Source organism: Pleurodeles waltl, chromosome 10 (assembly GCF_031143425.1).
Source record: "Pleurodeles waltl isolate 20211129_DDA chromosome 10, aPleWal1.hap1.20221129, whole genome shotgun sequence".
In the NCBI taxonomy this organism is placed as follows: Eukaryota; Metazoa; Chordata; class Amphibia; order Caudata; family Salamandridae; genus Pleurodeles; species Pleurodeles waltl.
This window is the reverse complement of record NC_090449.1, coordinates 626,694,063-626,714,611: the sequence shown is the minus strand read 5'-3', so window position 1 is coordinate 626,714,611 and position 20,549 is coordinate 626,694,063. Positions and strand designations below refer to the sequence as shown.

At 44.1% G+C, this 20,549-nt stretch overlaps 1 protein-coding gene across 6 annotated transcripts in view; it reads left to right on the top strand.

Moving 5' to 3' along the window:
- Positions 1 to 1,880: 1,880 nt before the first annotated feature.
- PRKAG2 (protein kinase AMP-activated non-catalytic subunit gamma 2) overlaps positions 1,881 to 20,549 on the top strand; it is a 1,410,703-nt gene continuing 1,392,034 nt past the window's right edge. For 3 of the 6 annotated variants that reach the window (XM_069211102.1, XM_069211099.1, XM_069211098.1), the window contains exon 1: positions 2,566 to 3,533. In XM_069211102.1, the coding sequence (XP_069067203.1) occupies positions 3,441 to 3,533 (93 nt within the window). In that variant the 5' untranslated portion in view covers positions 2,566 to 3,440. Of the gene's footprint in view, positions 3,534 to 20,549 lie in introns of all 6 variants that reach the window. The other 3 variants (XM_069211103.1, XM_069211101.1, XM_069211100.1) reach the window with 2 other exon arrangements.

Here is a 20,549-nt window from a genome sequence, read left to right as displayed (position 1 = left end):
AGCAGCCATCCTTGGATGCCAATGTGCTACTACCTACAAGGAGCAATTTTTCTATCAGCTCCTGCCAGAGGTGGTAGTAATCCATCCAAATAAATCTGTAACCCCCGTCTCCACATCCAGGCACTGGCCCATTCTAGATGGATTGAATGAAAAGGGTGTCCCACCCTTTTTTTAAATTATTTGTTCAGCTGTAATGAACAGGTATACTCCAAACCACAAAAAAAAAACACTTTTCGGAGAAAAGATCTATTTTTATGCCAAATTTGTTGAAATTCCGTTCAGCCATTTTGGCTATAGTGCTGTTCAAAAATCCCTATGGAAATTGCATGGGAAAAATACAAACCACCATCCTTTCTCTCGCCCCCACTTGACAGATCAAAATGAAACTTTCCAGGAAGGAGCTGAGGTGGATGAAACTTTTTTTGGAAAGATTTGTGAAGATTTGTCAAAATGTGCCAAAGTTTTTAGGTAATCAAGAAATCAATTTCCCACGGAAGCAGGATCTGATATAAAAACATAAATCCTGTCCTTAAAAATGAGACCCGGTGACTACCATCTGAAAACTTTAAGTATTGTGTCATACGGTAAAATGGAAGCTCCCGCCACAGTAAAATGTTTTGAAGATTTCACTGTGACTATCCGTTTTAAAGATAATCAATGACGGTTGAGCGGGCACAACAGGGGCTAAGAGGCCAATGTTACACAAATAGCTTCTTGGGATCAACGTAAAATGCTCCCACCCTGCAGAATGTGTAACCTCGTACACATCCCTCACATACCCCCCCCCCCAAATACAGTTGTGGCCTACACTAATGGAAAGGGGTGGGGTGGCACACGCGCAGGGGGGAATTAATTAAATGAAATACAAAATAGGTTTTTATTAAACACTTACCTCCGCTCCTGCGCCGCTCCTCTGCCTCCCCCTTTCGCGCTGCAGGCAGGCACAGGCTCCCAGCCTGCCCTGGGCCAATCCTGATGCTGCTTAGAGCAGCATCAGGATTGTCTGGGAGCGCCCAGCCAGGGTGCTTTCAGGCAGACTGGGAGCCTGTGCAGGTTCTCTCCAGAGACAGCCTACTGTGCATGTTTGTTTGGCCGGCCCACGACCACCGGCCAAACACACATGCGCTCAGAGTGCTGATTACTCTCCCTCAGAGCACGTCACCCCGTGGCCCCACCCCTTTCCCCAAAAAACGATTATAAACACAGTTTATTGTCATTTTTGGGGGAAAGGTTTGCAGCTGCTGCTGCTGGCGGGGGCAGCGTCGCTCCTCTGCCCCTATGGAGGAGCCCCCTCTGCCCATATATTCCATATCTCGCAGACCCCCGTTTGCATTGTGCGTAGACTTGGGGAGGAAACTTGAAGGGTTGTAGCCCCACCCCCACAGGGACAGGAGAGGATTCCTTACACTCCTGGTTCAGCCCCATGGACGATCCAACATCTTTACTTACGACTTAGGTTTTTTCAGCTAGGCACAATCTATAAATTGGTTGTTCCCTTTTGTTCTGCCACCAGTTGCGCTTTTTCTTAGTCACATGCTCAGCACGTGCAAAGGCACGAGCCTGCAGAATAGAAAAAAACACACGAATCATTTTGACAGCCAGGAGTGAGAATCACGTCAGCCCCTTGAACTTGAGAGCATGCTTAACTCACGCAGATACCAGCCACTTCTGCGTCTGCTTCGGGAAAATTCGCATGTCGCAAAACACATAATGACAAACAACGAAATGAATATAATGCAAGTAGTTTGTCGTTAAATGGGGTGGGTGTATGCAACCCTCGAGTTCTGTGCCCCGCGAGGCTCAGCTCCCCGCGAGCTCAGCATCGAGTGCATTATGGAGAAGCCGGAGGGGTAGAGGGGGCGCAGTGCCACGCAGTGCACGAACTGCCAAGCGACCTGCCAGCGCCGCTGCCTCCCTAGGCTGCGCGGACTCACTTCTGCATTTCTCAGAGATGGGGTGAACATTTCGGAATGGAAATTGCGCAACTGTTGATGGTGCTGAATGCAAACCTGGGAAAGACGCGGGTCTTCCGACCACTGGGGGAGGGTGTAGTTGAGGGTGCGGGGCGAGAAATTCTGTTTGCTGCAAAGCCAGAGACCTGTCTGAAAGAATTCAGCACAGTAGCACGCATCTAATTGACAGCTGGATAAACAGTGACGGGGCTCTGTTTTGTATCCGGAAGCGACAAACGTATTAATGCTCACGTATGTCTGCAGTGGCCTCCTTGAAAACATAAAACCTCTTCGTTGAATTTCCAGCAGCCCGATAGGAAGCTTGGCATTGCCGAGGTAATGCTGCTCCTTTAATAACATGCGAGATCACATAAAGGACGCCCCTCTGCGTGAGGGGTCCTCTGCGTTTCCAACAGCATGGGCACGCATAAGTTGCAATGAGACGGTGCTTCCTGCGCAGGGAGTCCGTCTGGGTGTAACGAGGGCGATGTTTTGATCCCTCCTGTTATCTGCCACTGCCGTGTTATGAAGGAAGGAAAACACAGGCGGCACCACCCCTTTTCGGAGGGGAAGGGAAAGACTCACGGATTAAGTTCCTCCTCTAGAGCTTTAAAAACACAAGTCGCCAGAGTGTGGGAGACCACAGCAAAGTGACAGCCGCGCGCCGTCTGCTTTTGATACCGCATGTTCCGGAGCTGCAGGTATTAATGCAACGCTGTGCTCTCTATTTGAAGGCTGCACTGTGAGCCCACTGATCCCCCACCTTACCCAGACTAGACACTGCGGGAGCTATTTTAGCACCGTGCCCCATATGTCTTAACTGCGCGCTGCACGCGCCAAGGCTGCAGGGACTGCTGCGCACCATACCTGGACACTGCACTGTGAACCCTTGATAGTGCAGAAACCACTTTGAAACAGTGCCCTCCACACATCCGCCTGAATACTGCATGCGCAAGAGCTGCAGGGCTGCTGTGCCAGGGTGCATCTGCTGTGGCATTGCCCTGTGTCCCAACCATCCCAACACACACCAGGGACTGAGATGGCACTATGCAGCCTGTCTGCCTGAAACCTGCAAGAGCTGATGTGGTTTGATGAAATTTCCTGATCAGAGCAGGGGGCAGCTGTGGTAGCCTAACTCACCTCTACCTGAACACTGTTTGCCCCTCGGCTGAAGGAATTTCTCCAGCATCCAGTGCCCGATTTCTTTGGCTACTGCGAGTCACCATGCTGCAGGAACTGGCGTAGCAATCCCTGCATTCAGCAGGAATGGAGCCGATATTAACCGCCACCTACCACAGCCTTTATTAACTGCAGAAAGCTGCAACAGGAGCTGGTTTGATCTGGCCGGAGCTCGGGCAAAGTTTATCACGCGCCCCCTCCTTCCCTGTTCCCTTCAAGGGCAAGGAGCTATCAGAGAGTATAACCCCATTCCCCTCCCCAACCTGGACGTTCATAAGCGGCTGGCCGAGGAGGAATTATTTCTAAAGCATGGGCAGCACAGTCATGGACACCAAGAAGAAAAAAGAAGCTGTCAAAAGGACCCCGAGTCAGAAGAAGAGAATGCTGCGTGTTTACATCCCCGTAAGTACTTCTGTTTTCATTTCCTCGCACATGTTGTAATACAGTGACTCCGGCCACGAGGTGGTCTCAGTCTCTGATTGGGTGGAAGCGTGTATAAGAAAATGAAGAAAAGGTGACGGACTACTTTAAAGCTGTTCCCAAAGAAATCATAAAAAATACACACATTCGCGACACCCTGATAATTGGCAGCGGTAGAAGGACAAGCCAGGAAGGTACAGAGTAGGTTGGGTAGGAGGCGAAGTCATACACTGTTGGCAGACAGGGTGGTGGCCTGCGCATGCGCGCTGGAGTGCCTTGGCGAGGGGGCGGGGTACTCGAACACGTATTTCTGTTTTGCCTGTAGCTGGCTGCTTCTTTCCTATGAGTCAGAAGCTGGTGCTTTGTATGTTTAAAAGGAAACATTATTCAGCACTTTGGAGTCGATGCTGTGAGTCGATGCTGTGATGAGCACTAATGCACTGGGTGATGCACTGCACAGCGAGGAGAGGGGAAATAATGCCCATTCGATTCAACATATCTATAGATGAGAATGTCCAGTTATGAAGTGCGAGAAGGCCGTCAAATGAGCATAATGTTTATTTGTGCGTGGAGCTGGCCTGTTTCCAGGCGGTGATGTGGTTGTGTTCCACACTTTTAATTTCACTCCGGCACTGATTATTTTATTCCGCATTTATAAATAAAGGACTGTAAATACCAGAATGCGAACCCAAATAAAAGTCAGACCTCAATGAACTGCTATCCAGGGTCGGCCTGACCTTAAGGCCAAGTAAGCAGTGGCAGAAGGGCTGGTCTGACGAGTTAGTTTGTGGGCTGGTTATGTGGCTGTTTGTGGACATGTTTTATGGTCAGGTGGACCGTTTTTTTCGGCCGATTTTCCTGATGTTACCACAAATATTATCTGCAGTCAGCAGCAATGCATGTAGTCTCCCACACCTTTCACAACACGTGTACAGTATGTCTTTATAGGTCCCAAACTATCCCAATTTGTAAACGTGGGACACTTTTTTAGCTATCTGCTCCGGTAATGAGGAACAATTTTATGTTGGTATCAGGCCTATTCTGAGTCCGAATCCGATCTTGCAGCTAACTACCAGTATGGGAAAACTTGAGATGTACGTATGTTAGTGCCTCGATTGGATTGACCATTACTTTGACCTGCCCATTTCTTTCACATTACACATTTAGTATTTTAACTAAAGTAATTTCCATCTAGCACTCATCCACGCAAGAGCTATCCCGAAGAAATGGTAATGTTGAGGAAGTAGGTCGAAATTATGTTAAGTTCGAAGTTAATGAAGGTTGTTGGGTTGAAGTTATGGGGATGCACTCTTGAGATCTCTATGCATTTGAATGTATGTAATTTTGATTTTCTGTGACATTGATGTAAGGATTTCCGATAACAGAGCATGTCATGACATCGCACATTGTTATGAAAATGTTTTCCCCAGCTTTCGTTTGCTGTTGGTTTTGGGACTGTTAATTGTCCTTGTTCTGTGCTTCTTAAATCTGTGGCCGGTATGTAGAGATGCATTTTCAATGTAGTTGACATTCTTCCTGGCTAAAAAAATGACGAGCCTTATTGCTTCTTTGTTTGGGCAGTCACTGTCGAACATTTGTAGGTGGGGTAATTAATCATGAGTATTGAGTACTAGAGTGTTCCACAGTCATATTTATGTAGTAGAGAAGAGCTCTAGCCTTTTATTTGAAATTCATTCGACAATGTTGGAGCTGTGTTTTGGTAAGAACCGAGTGTTAATCAGCTGGAGGGTTTTGTGAGCAGGCCTCAGGTCGAGGTTGATATGGAAACCAAGGAAGGATTACTTACCTTCATAGAATATTGTTCATTCAGGAGTAAGTAATCCTGAGGGGTATGGAGACCACAGTTGCAGAGAAGACTGGGGTTCCCACCCTCTGCCTAGCCAATATATGGTTGGGTGCAGATGGGTTTGGCTTTGGCATCCTTTCTGAGAACCACCACCACGCCCACTGAACTACTGCACTAGCAGGGGTCATAAGAACTTTGAGCACATAATTGATGGAAGGGGCTGTGGCCTTAACTGTGATGTTTAGTAGGTAATGGTGCCACTGCTGTTCATCAGCATTGGCAGAAGCTGTTGGTGGTGCCAGCTGCAAAGGAATACCTAGGGTCCTGCCACTTATATTTTTAAAATTAAGCACTGAATAGACTGGCGTAGACGGTGTTGCATAGATTGTCATAGAGTGTGGTAGAATGTTGTAGAGGAGCACAGAGCGGAGTAAAGTGTCATAGAGTGGAGTGGCATAGCATGAAGTGGAGTACAGTGCAATAGAGTGGACTGGAGTAGAGTTGAGTAGAGTGTTGTGTAGTAGGGTGTTGTGTCACAGTGTTGTAGAGTGCAGTAGCATAGAGTGGTGGCATGTACAGTGGAGTATACTGGTGTGTCGTAAAGTAGGGTGGTGTGTTGTAAAAGAGTGGCATTTTATAGAGTGCTGTAGAGGGAAGTGTCATGGAGTAGCATGATGTAGAGTGTCATGGAGTGGAGGAGCGTGTGGTAGAGTTCAGTGACATATCGTAGAGTGTTGTAGAGTGGAGGGGTGTGCCGTAAAGTTCAATGGTGTGTTGTAGAGTGGAGAGGTGTGTTGTAGAGTGGAAGGACATGTTGTAGAGTGCAGAGCCTTGTCCTAAAGTGTCATAGAGAGTTGTAGAGTGGAGGGGTGTTTCATAGAATTGAGGGACGTAGAGTGGAGTGGCGTAGAGTAGAGGGGCGTGTCGCAGAGTCGAGTGAAGTTGTGTGTCATAGAGTAGAATTAAGTAGCATATCAGAGTATAGTGGAGTGTCAATAGAGGGAAGAGATGTGTCGTAGAGAGGAGGGTTGTGGAGTAGAGTGAAGTGAGTGACATGTTGTAGAGTGAACTGTTGTAGAGAAAGAAAAGTAAACACTAAGCTTTCTTGGATGACAGAGACTGACATTTGACCTTTATCATTGAATTCACAGCAAATGTGACAAGATGACACTATTTAAAGACCTGTTAAGAGAAAGTGATCACTTGTCGAAGCATACATGCTCCACATGAGGGACTAACTCAAGCTGGTGAGACTAAAACAAATAAACCCAGCAAAGAGAAAGTAAGCAATTGTGAGTTACAAAACAGAAAGCTCGTGGTACGAAAAAGGTGGAATGGATTTCCAGGGAAGCTTTCAGAATGTACCCAAGAAGTCTTTAGCCAGCCAGGCCGCAGTGCTGTCTGGAAGTGTTAAACCTAAAAATGGACCTCATCAATTTCTGTTGAAGGATACTGTCCTTTGTTTACTAGGAAAATTGAAATCAAATTACAATTAGCAGCAGAAAGTTTAAAAGAACATAACACAATATAAAATGAAAAAGCCATATGACTTGTTGCATGGTTTGACTTCTGTTGAAATCTGTCTTTGTTTAAATCATATCCATAGTGCACACATCTGGGTGTGATTTAATCAAAGTTGAACCTATCACAGTTTCCTGAACACTCTTTCTTTTATTGCCTCATGAAAGTGGGGTGTTAAAGAATCAAGTTCCATATGTATCTACACATTTAAATCTTCGTAGTTTATGCTTATGGTTGCTCTGCTATCTAGAATTGGCTTATTCGTGGAAGTCCCTCTTTGGCTACTGGCAGGCTAGTAATCATGAAGTATTGGTTGCAGACACAATCATATTGTATGAAGCTATAGTTCTCAACCTGAATTCAAAGGAACATTTGGGCCTAGTTGATGTTCACAAGCTGTTTTTGAATATGATGGCCTGCTCCATTTGTTTCAATTCTGTCTTGTGTCATGATTAATAAACCTTTGAGAATTATGTGCATCCAATATAAATCTGTCTATGAAGGTTTTCTGTACTTGGGAGCAGTTCAAGAATGACTGATGTAAGACCACTAGTACTCTTAGACTGTGTGAATTAAACAAAATTGTTTTTGAGCCAGTGTCACTGCGAACTAGCTTTTCATTAATAGATGCTTGTGTTTGTGTGAGAGTTTGTATATGTGCATGCGGTGTGTATGACAGCAGGAGTCAATGTACTCTCTGCTGAGTCATCATTAACATATTTGGGGAACCTGGTTGATTTGAGTGTGAGACTGGTTGTTTGCAGCGAAATACTCCAGGAGGCCCAGGACAGACTGTCTTGACAATTTACTTGTAGGGCCCTGTAACATCAAAGACTAACAGGGTTGAACCATGATGCTGACAGTGAAGAGCCTGAATCTGAATCAATGGCTGGGTGAATAAGGTAACTGGATGAGCCCTGAAACTAGCGTTGGGGGTAACTCATGTAATTCTGTTTAACATAATCATGTAGAATTTCCTAAGAAATCTGTGAGATTATGCTTGAATTACGTTAGAAGAATAGTTCTGTATTTAGCACTAGCGGGCATTCTTGCATGAAGAAATAGCGCTAAGTGCAACAGAACAACAGAACATGAATAGCGAGCTCAAGCAGCTGCTCGCTTTTACTAAACGTGCTCTTGGGGTCGTTTTTTATCCCCAAAATTCCTATCAGCATTTAGCTCTATTTTCTTGGTGCAAAATGCACCCTTGCATCCAAAATGGACACAAGAATGCATTTTGCACTAAGAAACAGCACTAAATTCAGCAGAACACGAATAGCGACTGTGAGCAGCTGCTTGTGTTTGCTGTATGTGCTTTTGCATTAGGATATTTGTCCCTCAAGTTACTCTTAATTAAGTGAGCAAAAGTAATCGCCTAATTGTCGTTTATTCTGTGTCAAAGGGTAACGTGGAATTACTGTATTTACTACGATTACTCTAGCAAAATAGAAATTCTGCTCATACCTACCTGAAATTTTAATATCCTTTCTAAAACAACAAGCAGTGATATGATGAGACCAGCTATAGCCTTCTAGATCAGTCTATAGTGTATTTAGTGTGTCATGAGCCCTAGTGCAAGGAAGGAAATGGCCTCCTGGCTACTGTTTGAATAATAAAATGCATCAATAATCAGGGTTCGGTCAGCCCCTCAGGCCTCTGGGCCCCGGTGCTCCTGAATCTGCTGCACCACTGGAAGTTACACCCTGGGATAGGTTACCCTTTGTGGTGTCAGACATTCAGTATCCACACATTGCCTGACTGACAGCCCTGACACTTTCCCATAAAGCACTTCTCCTTGCATAAAACAATCAAGTTAGTCTTAATCCCCTGAATTGAAAGCAGCTATGCTTCAAAGAAAAATATTCTGATGATATAATATTACCTTCAGTGGGTAGGCAACTGTTCTCATTTATTAGCCAGCACCAACAAGGTGAGAGTTTGGATATTCATCCTAACAGTAAAGTTTAGTACAGGTCCCTATATATTGTTTCCTTAAGTACCTTGCCAAGTTGCATATAAAGGAAAGCAAAAGGCAGCAGATGTCCATAAATTGCCTATATTCTTTCAAGTATAGAAACACAGGACCACATAATCATCATCAGCGGCTCCCAGGCGACAACTGTCACCATGGCATCCTCAAGTCCTATCTTATGATTCAGTGGAGTTCCACATTCTGATGAATGGTGACAGATGACAATTACTCAGTATCAATAAACCATAACATACCTCCAAGTGATCCAATAGATACATTGAATTACTATAACTGGTTTTATCTAAAAGGCAGAATCAGAGCACACCTGGGTGGAGATACTTTTGGATTGCCTACAGATTTCTGAGAAGAAACCTTCGAAGCTGTAGCTTCTGGGATTGATACAACATAGTACTTATACTTTGAGCTATGTCATTGTGAACAAGTAAATATTTTGCCATGTCTCTTGGATGTACCATGGAGATAACGTGGAAGCATCTGAGAATAGAGAAACTGTAAGGCATGCTGGCCGTTCATTCAGGGAAACGGTTAGGTACCACTTTAATAAGTGCCATATATATTCAGTCTTTCTGTCCCAAGCAGTAAGAAACTCGGGTTACTGATCCCCACATCATCTTACAATGAGTGGCCTCTTAAAATCTGATGGGGACAAGGATGCCAGTTATTGGCTCCAATATAACTGGGAGATCTCCAGGAACAGCATGCATCCATATACATTCACCCAGAACTTTCTGCAGCTGTGTCTCTGACTGAAACACTGGGGGAAATAAGGAATTACTGCAGGAGTCAGGCCGAGAATTACTGATTCCCCTATTCAATCCTTATTTCTCAGCAGAACCTCTAGGTTCCACCTGTGATACCCATTAACTCCTCTCTCACAGTTACTAGTACTCCAGGATGGACTTAATGGGGAGTAATCCAGGCTACTTGTAATGAGGGCCCCAGTCTTAATAAAGGAGACCTCCTGTCCTGTTTATCATAACAGCAACATCACCCTAGCACTTAATGAGGTACATATGTGTATCTTTTAGAGGGACAAAGTGATAATATATATGACATGGAGAACAAAGCCAATGTACATGCTTAACTGTAGAGTCAGGGAACTACAACATATATATACATCTGTTTTCATGTACTGAATATTACCAGGAGTTAGTCTGCTTTAAACACTGGCAATATGTTGTCAGACTGAAGAACTATAGCACTGGTAGGATAGCTAGTAGGATAGTCAAGGTAATACATTATTGGATCTGAACACCAAGATCATAGTTCTTCTATAGAATGACTTGGTCTTGATGTTGATACAATGGGTATTCAATGTGTTGTGTAGTGTCAGTTCTATTACAGTTTTGTACCTGGCAAGGTATCAAGTACAAATATTGCTATTACGAGTAGATAAGGGGATTTGGCCAGCATCACATAATTTGATCAAGAGGGAAGTTAGGGTCTGATTTAAATGTTGGCAGAGAGGGAACTCCGTCGCAACAACAATGGAGTTCTGTCCCCTCTAACATTATAGTCCACCTTCCTAGAATCGGACGACCCATAGGTTTGACAGTGGTGGAGACTACTCTATTTCTGCCATGGTCAAACCCCTCAGAAGTCGGAAGTTTGGCTGTATGTCTCCCCACCTAATTTAGGTGGGCCGACCTACAGCTGAGTTTCAATGTCTGCCACTGCCAGGAAAAAAACTGGAGGTAAGGGGCAATTAAAAGTCCTCAGTGCCCACTAACCATGGGAGGAAATGCCCGATGTATGGGGGGAGGCATAGCTTTTTTATTTAAAAGAAAATCTCACTTTGGTATTTCCTTTTGGAAAATAAAAATAACATTGGACATTTTCCATGTGGCTCTGTCATGTTGACGGAGCGGTCAGTCAAACTTACAATGCGTTGACAGAAACTACCTTGAAGGCAGTTCCTGTCAATGCTAGAAATGATCCACAGCAGATATTTCTAAATTTTTTGGGCGGCATCTCTGTCAAGGCGAGGGAGTAATTTACTCCATCGCCATGCTGGAGAAACGTGCCATCCTTCAAGAATTAAATCAGGCCCTTCGTGCTAAAACCATACCCTCCTGGTTCCACAGTCACCAAAGTCAAAGTTACTCTGCAGTGCTGAGGTTGCAGAAAAAAACATGTTTGGAGATAATGGAAACATTTTGACACCTGTCTTGAAAAAGATGAACAAACAATTTCATGAAAAAACAACAGGTGCAGGTGCATTTACACAAGCTTGTCAGCTCAGTAGCTCAAGGGAGCCTTTTTAAACGGGGGGGGGGGGAATTGGGGGAAAACTGCCTCACATCCCAGCACTCACTTTGTCCCAAGGCATCATGGTAAATGCAGTGCATGATAACACTTACTTCAGTAGCAGTCCTTAATTTTTCACCCTTTTTGGTACAGCCTGTGGTGTGAAACTCTTGACACATGCTCCTGGAGTCATTCTTTCATCAGAAGAGAGCAACAAGTTGTTGTGGGGGTGCTGGAAATGCTGCCCAAATTCTTCTCATGGCTCTGTACCATTCACTGGGTGGAGGGGCATCAACACAATCTCGACAACTCAGTAGCTTAAGAGAGCCTTTTTACACAGAAGGGGGTAGGGTGAGAGCACACTGCCTCATATCCCAACACTCATTTAGTACCAATGCATCATGGTAAATACAGTGCATGATAAAACTCCTTTCAGTAGTAGTCCTTAATGTTTCACCATTGTTAGTGCAGCCTGTGCCGTTTAACCCAAGACATGTGTTTCTAGATTCATTCCTTGATCAACAGAGAGCAGCAAGTTGTTTTAGGGGTGCTGAGCTGATGAGCTTGTGTTGATGCACCTGCGCCCAGTGAGTGATACAGAGGCCTGAGAAGACTTTGGGCAGCGTTTCCAGCACCCCTGAAACACCCTACTTCTAGTAAGTTTTGGTTATATCCGTCAGTGTTTACCTTTTTGGCCACTCTCTTACAACCATATGAATTAGGTTTTGAAGATACCATCTTGGTTCATCCCAGAGGAGTATTGGATGATATTTGTTTATAAAAGTGTATCCTTTTTGCCTCCAGTACAGTGTTGCCATTGAACTGCAGCAGGAGCTATTTGAAAAAATACATTGTCTCCTTGATCTTCGACCCCACCCCACCCCTTCCACTTTCTACTCTTCTTTATGCTCTGCTACCCCGAACCTCTTTGTCTCACTTTTCTATTTCTCGTTCCTACCATGCCTTCTTCCTTCTGCTTCTCCTTTGCCCTTTGTGCTCTACATCTCCTCCAACTACCAGCTTCCATCATTCTTTCTTGTCCCTCCCTCTTTCACCTCTGATTCCTTCTCATTTCTTCTGCATTCCCTCCCATCCTGGCAGCCTCACACTAGTGTGACTGGTTGTCTATACTGAACTTCAACATAGTTCTCTTTTTGGTTCTATATAAAATGAAAATCGAGTGACAAGGGAGCCTTCATTATAGCCCTTCTATTCTTTCTATGTTACAGAAAGTAAGGGGGGAGTCTAATGTAGGCTCCTTTGTCATTCAACATTTACTTGGCATTTACTTGGCATGCAAACAGAAGTAGAACTTATTGAAGGTAAAGCTGCTTTCAATATAGACCAACTTTAATTATTTAAATTTGTGCTTATGTAGTATACATAAGTACGTTAAAACCTGTCCTGTTGGCTTTGCTGATATTTGTTATTAGCTTAGTCTTGTTACAGCTCACAGTTTTTGATAACTTCTGGTAAACCATGAGGCCAATTTTAGACTACCAAACAAGGCTGCTTGCATACATTTCACACACTCCTTTCCATGTACTCGACTAAAGTCCCCAGCTTGCACAAGGTGGCATGCAGATACCATCTGCTTGCCATCTTTGCCAAGCAGATATGTCACAACGTTTTCCAGTCGTTTTGTGGAGGAGCCAGATGGTATTGGTACACAAAGGCCAAACCTTTAACACTTGATCCCTGACTATGAGCTAAGGTTAAATGTGATTGTAATTCTGAGTTGTGCATCGTACTGTTTACCCTCAGTGGGGTTCAGCAGGTCAAATCTGCCAAAATCTATTGTGGGGGAGAGGGAGCCCTGAAAAAAGAAAAATTTGTGGAGTTTGTGTGTTAAATACCAATTCTGCATGTTGTCTCATTGCCAAGTGAAACGTTTGGAAGAGGAGATATTTACTGCACCAGTTAAATACCTCAACCAGGGTAATGGTATTTAATGGAGACGTTAAATACCTTAACCTTTTCAGAAATACTTGGAACTGGGGGTCGAAGTAGGAAATCGAATTTATTGCAAACTGTGCTGTGCCAGCTGTCCTACAGGGTTGTTCAACATGTCCAATGTTCACTACGTTAGTAAACTAATCAAGCACAATGGCTTAAATTTCGGAAAACACGTGCATAAAACCGTAGGCGAGCTTTACAACATCACCATATTGTGAAATATGTTCTCCAAATTGTTTTCACATTTATGATACCCCAGAATTTCAAAACATAGAATACACATTTTGTGAAAAATAACCCCACCATTGAGACTGTAGATGTATGTAGATTTCTTAATAACAAATTAAATTTCCCATTAGAGGCCTTAATTGCGCCATATACGACGCGGGGGGTACATGGGATGTGTCTTTTGGGGTACCACAACCTGCAGTAGCTCTATGTAAGAATGTACTGAACGACATACAAATTAAAATGTGTGTAGAGCTACCAAGTGAAACTATGTAATGTGTGACAACTTTAGCGTTTCCTGGCTTAAAAGGTAAGCGTCTATTGCTTTCAGGGGCTCCTAGTTTGGCTTTAAAATTAGAATTATGGGCTAAACATTTCCAGTGTAAACAAAGTTGTTAGTTACTAAACTAGGACTGACTGATGGAGTCACACCTGACACGTGGCCACTTGACAGTTATGTATGTTCACACTTTGTTCATTGTCAACTCTGGTCTTCTGAAGGATCAAACCAGAAAACAGGATACGTTCTCATAATAATAGTTCGTTTGTATTTGTGATGCAGTCACTGCCAGAGCCTTGTAGTTTTGCTTCCATGTAAACAATCAGTTATTGTCAGATTATCGATTCATAAATGTGCATCTTCATTTATTGCCATGTAGTAATTCAAAGCTCCTGCTCCTAAGTTGCCTAGTTGGTGATTTAGGTCCAATATTTATTGGCAGCAGGTAGTGGCACAAAAGATGTTTGTATTCAAACTGACCAAACTGAACCCAAAAGAGGCGTTTTGGCCTTTAAAGTACAGATAAAGTGATTAGCTCGAATGAGTCACAATTCTACCTTAAAGGAGAACACATGATAATATAGAAGCCGTAAGAAGATAGCAAATATGTACTTTAAAAACATATTATTATATTAAAAATTGGATGAAAAAGTATGCATTCTAACAATTTTATGGGAGATGTTGGTTTTAGGTTCTAGACACAAGGAATCTTAATAAAAATGAGCAACATTGCACATCTTATAATAGCATTTGTAGCTATGCCAGCTTGTACGGTACATTGAAGAGAAACGTGTGTGTATGGTGGCCATATTGAAAATAAATGCTCCTTGAAAGATGTTAAAATAACAAGTACCTTGAATTCACAAGTGCTGCACACGACAAACACTAGAAGTAACCAAGAAGTAAACACCATCCTGTTTGCACTTGACCACAAAATTGACCATTAAAATAAAAAACATTCTAGCTTACGCGTCAAGAATTTTCAATTCTATTAAGGACACGAAGGCGAGGATTATGCTATCTCCTTCCTTACTGACCCAAATACAGCAGCCAATGAAAATACAGAAAAAACATTAACTACACATCCCATGATGCTCAGTCTAGTGTCACATGGTCCAATCACCTCCCATGCCCTCTGTCCATAAAAGCTTTGACCCTCCATGTCACTTCCTCTTTCTTTGTCCAAATCCGAGAATTTTGAACTTCTGAAACAAAACTTCTTACATAGTCGAAGAGCTCTCGGTCCTCAGACTCATAAGGGTAACTCGACTCTTGCTCAACTGGAACCAAGTCCTTTAAACTGAACCGGATAACAGATCTGAATAACGATGCTATCCAAGGACTATCACGAGTACTTCATGTAGTCTTCTGATCAGAACCTAGGAAATATACAATAGTCAAAGGTAATATCTCGTAATTTATTATATCAATAATACTTTAAGACCATACAAAAATCTCAGGGCGAGTAAGTATAACATTGACATATAACCAAGATCTTAAGAAAACATTTTACTCGAATAGTACTATTTCAATGGGAGGGATAATCCTCGCTTCCGTGTCCTTAATAGAATTGAAAATTCGTGACTCGTAAGCTAGAATTTTTTTTATTCTATTTCAGGACCGGAGGCTCAGATTGTGCTAGTTTAAAGCTGACTAATAACTACAGAAGCAACATCTACCACAGGTTTATGATAACATTTTCAAAATGTAAACTCAGAAGACCAATCAGCTGCCTTCATAATGTCCTCCAGACGAGAACCTAATGCATACGTCTTGGAGGCCATAGCCCCTCTAACTGAATGTGCTCCGAATTGGTTGGTATCTATCCCTGCTTCAAACCATTAACCATTCAATCCATCGAGCTAGTGTGGCTGACAAGACTGGTTTGAAAGGTTTTTGTAAAGAAATAAGCAACTGACCATTAGAATCTTGTCTGAATTCATCTGTAACCACCTCATATTCCTTCAAACATTGAACTACACAGAGTTTGGCATTTTCCAGAAACATTGGGTATGATACTGACCTGCAATTAGTTTTTGTCCGTCTGGTAATTGTAAACGTAACACCTTCAGGTGTGTAAACCCTACCAGCTAAGTCCAAGGCTTTGACATCTGAGACTCTCTTACAAGAGATCAAGCATAATAACATTGTAAATTTAGCAGAAATCTGCTTACGAGACAGATATCTATTGGATGGCCAGGAATCAAAAAATCTCAAAATAATGTTCACGTCCCATAACACTGAATATCTGGTTTGAGGGAGATTAGATAAGCGAATACCTCAAAGTAACTTACAGATAAGAGGATGTTCCCCCACAGGCTTGCCCTCAACATGAACATGACCCGCTGAAATTGCCGATCTAAAATTATTGATGGTTCTATAGGCTAAACCTGAACCTGCTAATTCTGCCAGAAAGTTTACTATCATTTCAACACCTGACTCTCCACGGGATTAATACTCCGTCTATCACACCAACCACTCCATTTGCGCCATGCAGAGGCATATCTTTTATGAGTGCCTGTCCCCCAAGCTTGCTTGATTAAATCCTGGGGAATTCTATCTTGTCCTGAAACCCTCCAAGCCATCAATGTTAGTTTTCCTGAAATGATCATTGGATGTTGATGGTTCTCCAGATTCCAGAGACGATCTGGACGTGGGGGAATGAGAAGCGGGGGAGCACAAGCTAACTGTAGAGCAAGAGGGAACCAAGGCTGAGCTCTCCAAAAAGGAGTCACTAATATGATCTCTGCTTTCTTACGCCTTATCTGAGAGAGAATTCTGGGGATCATTAGAAATGGAGGAAATGCAAACCCCCGAAATATTGACCAGTCCTGAAGGAAGGCATCTGTCGCCAGTGCCAGAGGATCCGGACGCCAACTGAATAATTTCGGGATCTGGGTATTGAGCCGAGAGGCAAATAGATCCACTTTGCATAGGCCCCACACCTTGATTATCTGTAAGAAAATTACTGGATCTAGCCTCCAGTCGCTGGAATCCGTTAAATATCTGGCGTTCCAGTCCGCTATTGTGTTCTGATCGCCTGGGAGATATTCTGCCAGGACAATCAGATGATGATTGAGACAGTAATGCCAGAACTCCTTGGTCCCCCCTAACTTGTTGACGTACTTCACTGCTGAGATGTTGTCCATTCTCAACAGTATACAGCAATCCTTTATTTGAGGGGAAAGGCTCCTTATGGCAAATGAGCCTGCTAGAAGCTCTAGACAATTGATATGCAGAGTCTGTTCCCAAGTCGACTATCGACCACCGGTTACTAAGGAGCCGCAGCGAGCTCCCCACCCTCAACGGCTGGCGTCAGATTCGAGCACTATTTCTGGAAGGGAACCGAATATCGCTCTGCCGTTCCAAGCTTTCATGTGTTGAAGCCACCAACAAATCTCTGCTTTTACTTTGTTGGTCAGGGGGATCATCTCAGAGTAGCTCAGGCCCTGTTGTAAATGTCTGATCTTGAGTCTTTGTAAGGCCCGATAATGTAGGGGGGCTGGGAAGATTGCCTGAATCGAAGAGGCCAAAAGGCCCACTATTCTGGCAGTGTTCCTCAGTGATATAATCTGATTTGATAGAGCAGATCTCAATTCTCTCTTGATGACTTCTGCACATTGATAAGGAAACCCAAATCCTGCAGAATACTGATGGTCCATTCCAGATGAGCCCTGAGTGTTTGAAGGTTCTGCTCCATCAACAGAATGTCGTCCAGATATATTATCAAGCGGACTCCCTTGGTCCTCAGCCATTCCATCGCTGGTCTCAACAGTTTTGCGAAGCACCAGGGGGCTGACGAGAGACTAAAGGGAAGCGCATTGAATTCTAGGCAGCGTCCCTTCTAAAGAAACTGTAGGAACTGCCTGTGAGGGGGTTAAATGGGGACCAAAAGATAAGCATCCTTCAGGTCTAGACGGACCATCCAATCTCATTCTAACAGGATATCTCTCAACATGTGGATTCCTTCCATCTTGAAGTGTCTGTATAATAGCCAGTAGTTTAAATCCTTTAGATTCAATACTAGACGATGGCCTCCACCTTTTTTGTCAACAACAAATATGGGGCTGAGGAATCCTGAAGGATGAGGGGATGAGAAACTCACTGCACCTTTGTCCAACAAAGCATGAACCTCTATGCCTATAATGGTCTGATCTGCAAGGGAAAAAGACATTTGAGTTGGATGGGTTAGTTGAGTCGGAGCCCCGATGAATTCCATATGAAACCCTGAAACTGTTTGTAGAATCCAGGGATCCCCTGTAATCTTTTTCCAGTTTTCCAAAAACAGCCCCACTCTGCCCCCAAGACGCACCTGAGAATAATGATTAATGCTCACCTGAATAACTGGCTTCCTGGATTGCTCCTTGTTGGCCTCTACAGGGACCTTTATGATATCTTGGACGGCCTCCTCTATTGCGAGTGGGGTAGAAGGTGGTGTCCGTTTGGTCGTTATACCAACCTCCTCTTCCTCTTGGATAGTAGTTTTGAGGACTTTGGAAGAATCCTCGGCTGGGCATACGTCCTCCGAAACGTCCAGCCCTGGCAAAAAGGCTTCTTTTAAACACTTTTTTAAGCGACATTTGCGTTTTATCCAGGGATGAAAAAGTGGAGCAGAATTTGGCTAATTCCTTGATAAAGGATGAATCAAACAGAAGGCCAACTGCAGAAGGACCAGCTTCAGAACTGGCGAGATCTGTTAACTTAGGATCAATCCTCTTGAGGATCGACTTTCGTCAGTTGGATGATATAGTGCAATTTGCATTGCCTAAAAAACACAGGGACCTCTAGGCCCAACCAATCAGGACATCTGTGTCCACAGGAGTGCCCGATTCTTTGGCCAGAAATGCCATATCAAGGATCTTTGTCAGGGGGCCTGTGGTGTCAAGTAATTTGTCCTGGCATAAGCTCCAGGATCTATCTAGACCCTTCTTAGGGTCTTTGCCGAACTTTTTCATGAATGTGACCATCGTAGGGTCTGTGTCTGGGGTGTCCGTCACTTTCTGGTCCAAGTCCGGTCTGGGGCATTCAGCTCTAAGGCGTGACCGAACCTCCTTATCGAAACTCTTCCTGATATTGTTGTGGACATACTGCACCACTTCTGAAGAGGGGGTCCAATTGGAGGCTCTTGGGTGGACAATCTCCGTCGGGTCGAAATCTAGGACTCTAGGGGTGGATGCCTGTGTTTTAGGCTTTTTACTGGGACCCAGAGTATCAGGGTCATCAGAGTGAGTGGAAGAGGAGTCAGAATCATTAGAGGATTGGGAAACAATCATGTCTTTTTTTAGAGATGTAGTTGTGCTCAGCAGCACGTTTTTTACGTAATTTATTAAATGCTTCTTCATGTAAACCACCAGAAGTCTCCTCACTTCCCTCTAGGTCTTTAGACTTTAATTTGCCTTTTGACTTTTTCTCATTTAGAGAAGGTTGTGGTTTGTGAATCCAACCCTGGGATCTGGCGTAGTCGATGAGTTGCCCTTAGAAGGGACCTAAAGCTCTCACCACGGCGTCGTTGACAGATCTTTGGACCCTACTGTTGAGGGCTTCAACGAGGTTAACCTCAAGCTGATTACCCAGCTCCTCAGGGTAGTACCAAGCTTCATTCTCACTCCAATGAGCCATCAAATGTGCTTCAAAATATGTATAATATTGAATAGGGGGAGTGCAAAAACCCCTGCCAGGCACTATGAGCCCAATAGAACGTGGAGGGAGCAGCCTGGTGAAGGCACTCTAGGTAGAAACCTCAAATGTTTTACAGCCCAAGCTTTATGAGTATAAGCTGGGCGTCAGGGAGCCAAAGAATCATCAAAAAGGGAGAATAACTCGGGATACAGCTTTCCCACGCGTCCGCTATCGAGCCGATCTGTCAGGAAACTGAAACTGACACGATCGGCTCGATGCGAGCGCGCGAAGTGCTATTAGTAAAAATGAAAAGGGGACTACATGAGCGCTGTGTAGATTGCTCCCGCTCCTGCTCCACCGGGGCTAAAAATCAAAGTAACGGCCGAAGCCAAAGGCAAGTAGAACGCTCAAGGCATTTAAACAAAAGAAATGAAGCGCGCGAAATCGCGTCGCTACAAAATCAACAGTGAACAATAACAATACGCATAGAATACATCAAGAAAATCAGAGTAAATATAAATGTAACTTTTCTGCTGCGGAGCAGCAAAGAAAGAGGAAGTGACATGGAGGGTCATAGCTTTTATGGACAGAGTGCACGGGAGCTGATTGGACCATGTGACACTAGACTGAGCATCATGGGATGTGTAGTTAATGTTTTTTTCTGTATTTTCATTGGCTGCTGTATTTGGGTCAGTAAAGAAGGCAATAGCATAATCTGAGCCTCCGGTCCTGAAATAGAATCCAGATTTGATACAGTTTTGAACAGAGAATATTTTAGACAGAGACCAGGAGGTGGATACAGTTGAATGTGGCAGAAACAAAAGATTTAGGGCCTCATTAGGAGTTTGGCATTCTTAGAACCTCCAAACTCGCAATGTAAACATTGTAATACGACGGTGGTATGGTTGCCGCCTTGAGTTGGGAGGTTGAACCGCCGCAACTCCAATGCGCGTTGGTGAGGCAGCCGTCAAATTTGCAGCCTCACCGCCGTTGTATTACAGTGGTTCCACCGGGCTGACTGGCGGAAACGTCTCATTAAGACATTTCCGCTGGTCAGCCCGCTGGAAACAGTGTGGCGGCATTGGACTCGGCTCCCTTGGTTCCCTAACGGAGCTGAGGCCAATGCTGCTGCACACAGCACCCTTGGAATGCGCACTGTCTCCCCTAGCAGAGAGTGCACATTCCAGGGGTCGTGGCAGGGGGGCCTCTGTGGCCCGCAACTCTGCCATTCCACTAGACTTTTGATGGCAGGGACCCCGCCATAAAAAGGCTGGCGAAAAGGAAAGTTGTGATCAGCACTGCAGTGACAAACTCGGCCCGCCTTGGCTGACCACGACTTTCACCGCT